General features: G+C 59.1%; 1 protein-coding gene across 1 annotated transcript in view; it reads right to left on the bottom strand.

Moving 5' to 3' along the window:
• Positions 1 to 1,181, bottom strand: part of EMH_0066980 (uncharacterized protein) — a gene marked incomplete at both ends in the record, with an annotated part of 4,037 nt that extends 2,856 nt beyond the window's left edge. The window contains 2 exon segments of the mRNA XM_013498572.1: positions 276 to 497; positions 981 to 1,181. Coding sequence (XP_013354026.1) covers positions 276 to 497; positions 981 to 1,181 — 423 coding nt within the window.
• Positions 1,182 to 1,466: the final 285 nt, after the last annotated feature.

Here is a 1,466-nt window from a genome sequence, read left to right as displayed (position 1 = left end):
ACTGCGGAGGCAGCTAACCTGAACACCCAAAGCAGCAGCAGCAGCAGCAGCAGCAACAGCAGCAGCAGCAACAGCAGCAGCAGCAGCATCCAATAACAGCAGCAAACACGCTAACAAAGTGAATAAACTTCTGCTGCCTCTAAGGGCCCTTTTGTTGTATCCTGTTGGTTGCATCTCCAGCTGCACCTGCTGCAGCTGCTGCAGTAGCCGATGCTGCAGCAGCAGCTGCTGCTGCTGTTGCTGCTGCTGCTGCTGCTGCTGCTGCTGCTGCGTACCTGCAGAGGAGCTAGGAAGGGGCTGGTGAGGGCGAGCTGCGTGGCGGCGCGCATGCAGCTGCCAATGACGCATAAGAATGGCTCCGCCCCACCATGACGCTGCTGCTGCTGCTGCTGTTGCTGCTGCTGCTGCTGCTGCTGTTGTAGCTGCTGCTGCTGCAGCAGCGCAGCAGACTTATTAGCTAAGGCCCACAGAACCCTCAGCGCCCACACAGCCACAGACTGCATGCACAAATACACACCGAAGCAGAGTTGCTGCTGTTCCTCCTGCTGCTGCTGCTGTTGTTGCTGCCGCTGCTGCTGCTGCTGCTGCTGCTGTTTCTACTTGTTCCCATTGCTGCCAGCAACCGCTTCGGGTGCAACGTGCGCACCCAAGGAGAAACAGCTACAGCAGCAGCAGCAGCAGCTACAGCAGCAGCAGCTACAGCAGCAGCAGCTACAGCACCAGCAGCTGCAGCAGCAGCAGCTACAGCAGCAGCAGCTACAGCACCAGCAGCTGCAGCAGCAGCAGCTACAGCAGCAGCAGCTGGAGCAGCAGCAGCTACAGCAGCAGGTGCTGCAGCGAGAGCACCAACGGCAACAGCATCAGCATGAGCTGCAGCGACAGCAGTAGCGGCGAAAGCAGCAGCATCAGCGGCAGCAGCAGCACCGACAGCAGCAGCAGCAACAGCAGCAGCAGCAGCAGCAGCAGCAGCAGCAGCATACGGGTAGCAGCGGAGAGACACATCCGAAAGCAGCAGCAAGAAGAGACAATCGATTAGCGAGGGGGGGCAATGACTGCAGCGACAGGCACTGTAGGTCCTCCTGTTGCTGCTGCTGCTGCTGCTGCTGCTGCTGCAGCAGCTGCAGCAGATCAGCACCTGAAGGAGAATCTCCCAGAGCAGCAGCTCGGCGCTGCAGTTGCATCGCCTGCTGCAGCAGCAGCTGCTGCTCTGCTGCTGCAGCAGAAGGCAAAACAGCAGCAAGACAAAGCCGCAGCAAAGATACACACAAATCACCTGATAGATAAGGAACGACAGCAGCAACAGCAGCAAGAGCAGCAGCTGCTTCTGCTGCAGACGTAGGACTGGGAGTATAAAGCTGCATGCTGCTGCTGCTGCTGCTGCTGCTGCTGCTGTTTGTGTTGTCGCTGCTGCTGCCTAGGGCTTCTCTGAGGCAAGGATCAGCTGCTGTCGCCTTGCGTGCTGCAGC

The sequence above is a fragment of the Eimeria mitis genome, genomic scaffold, assembly GCF_000499745.2.
Source record: "Eimeria mitis Houghton genomic scaffold, Emh_scaff3531, whole genome shotgun sequence".
In the NCBI taxonomy this organism is placed as follows: domain Eukaryota; phylum Apicomplexa; class Conoidasida; order Eucoccidiorida; family Eimeriidae; genus Eimeria; species Eimeria mitis.
Note: the sequence above shows the minus strand (reverse complement) of the source record. Positions and strands in the feature narration are given on the sequence as shown.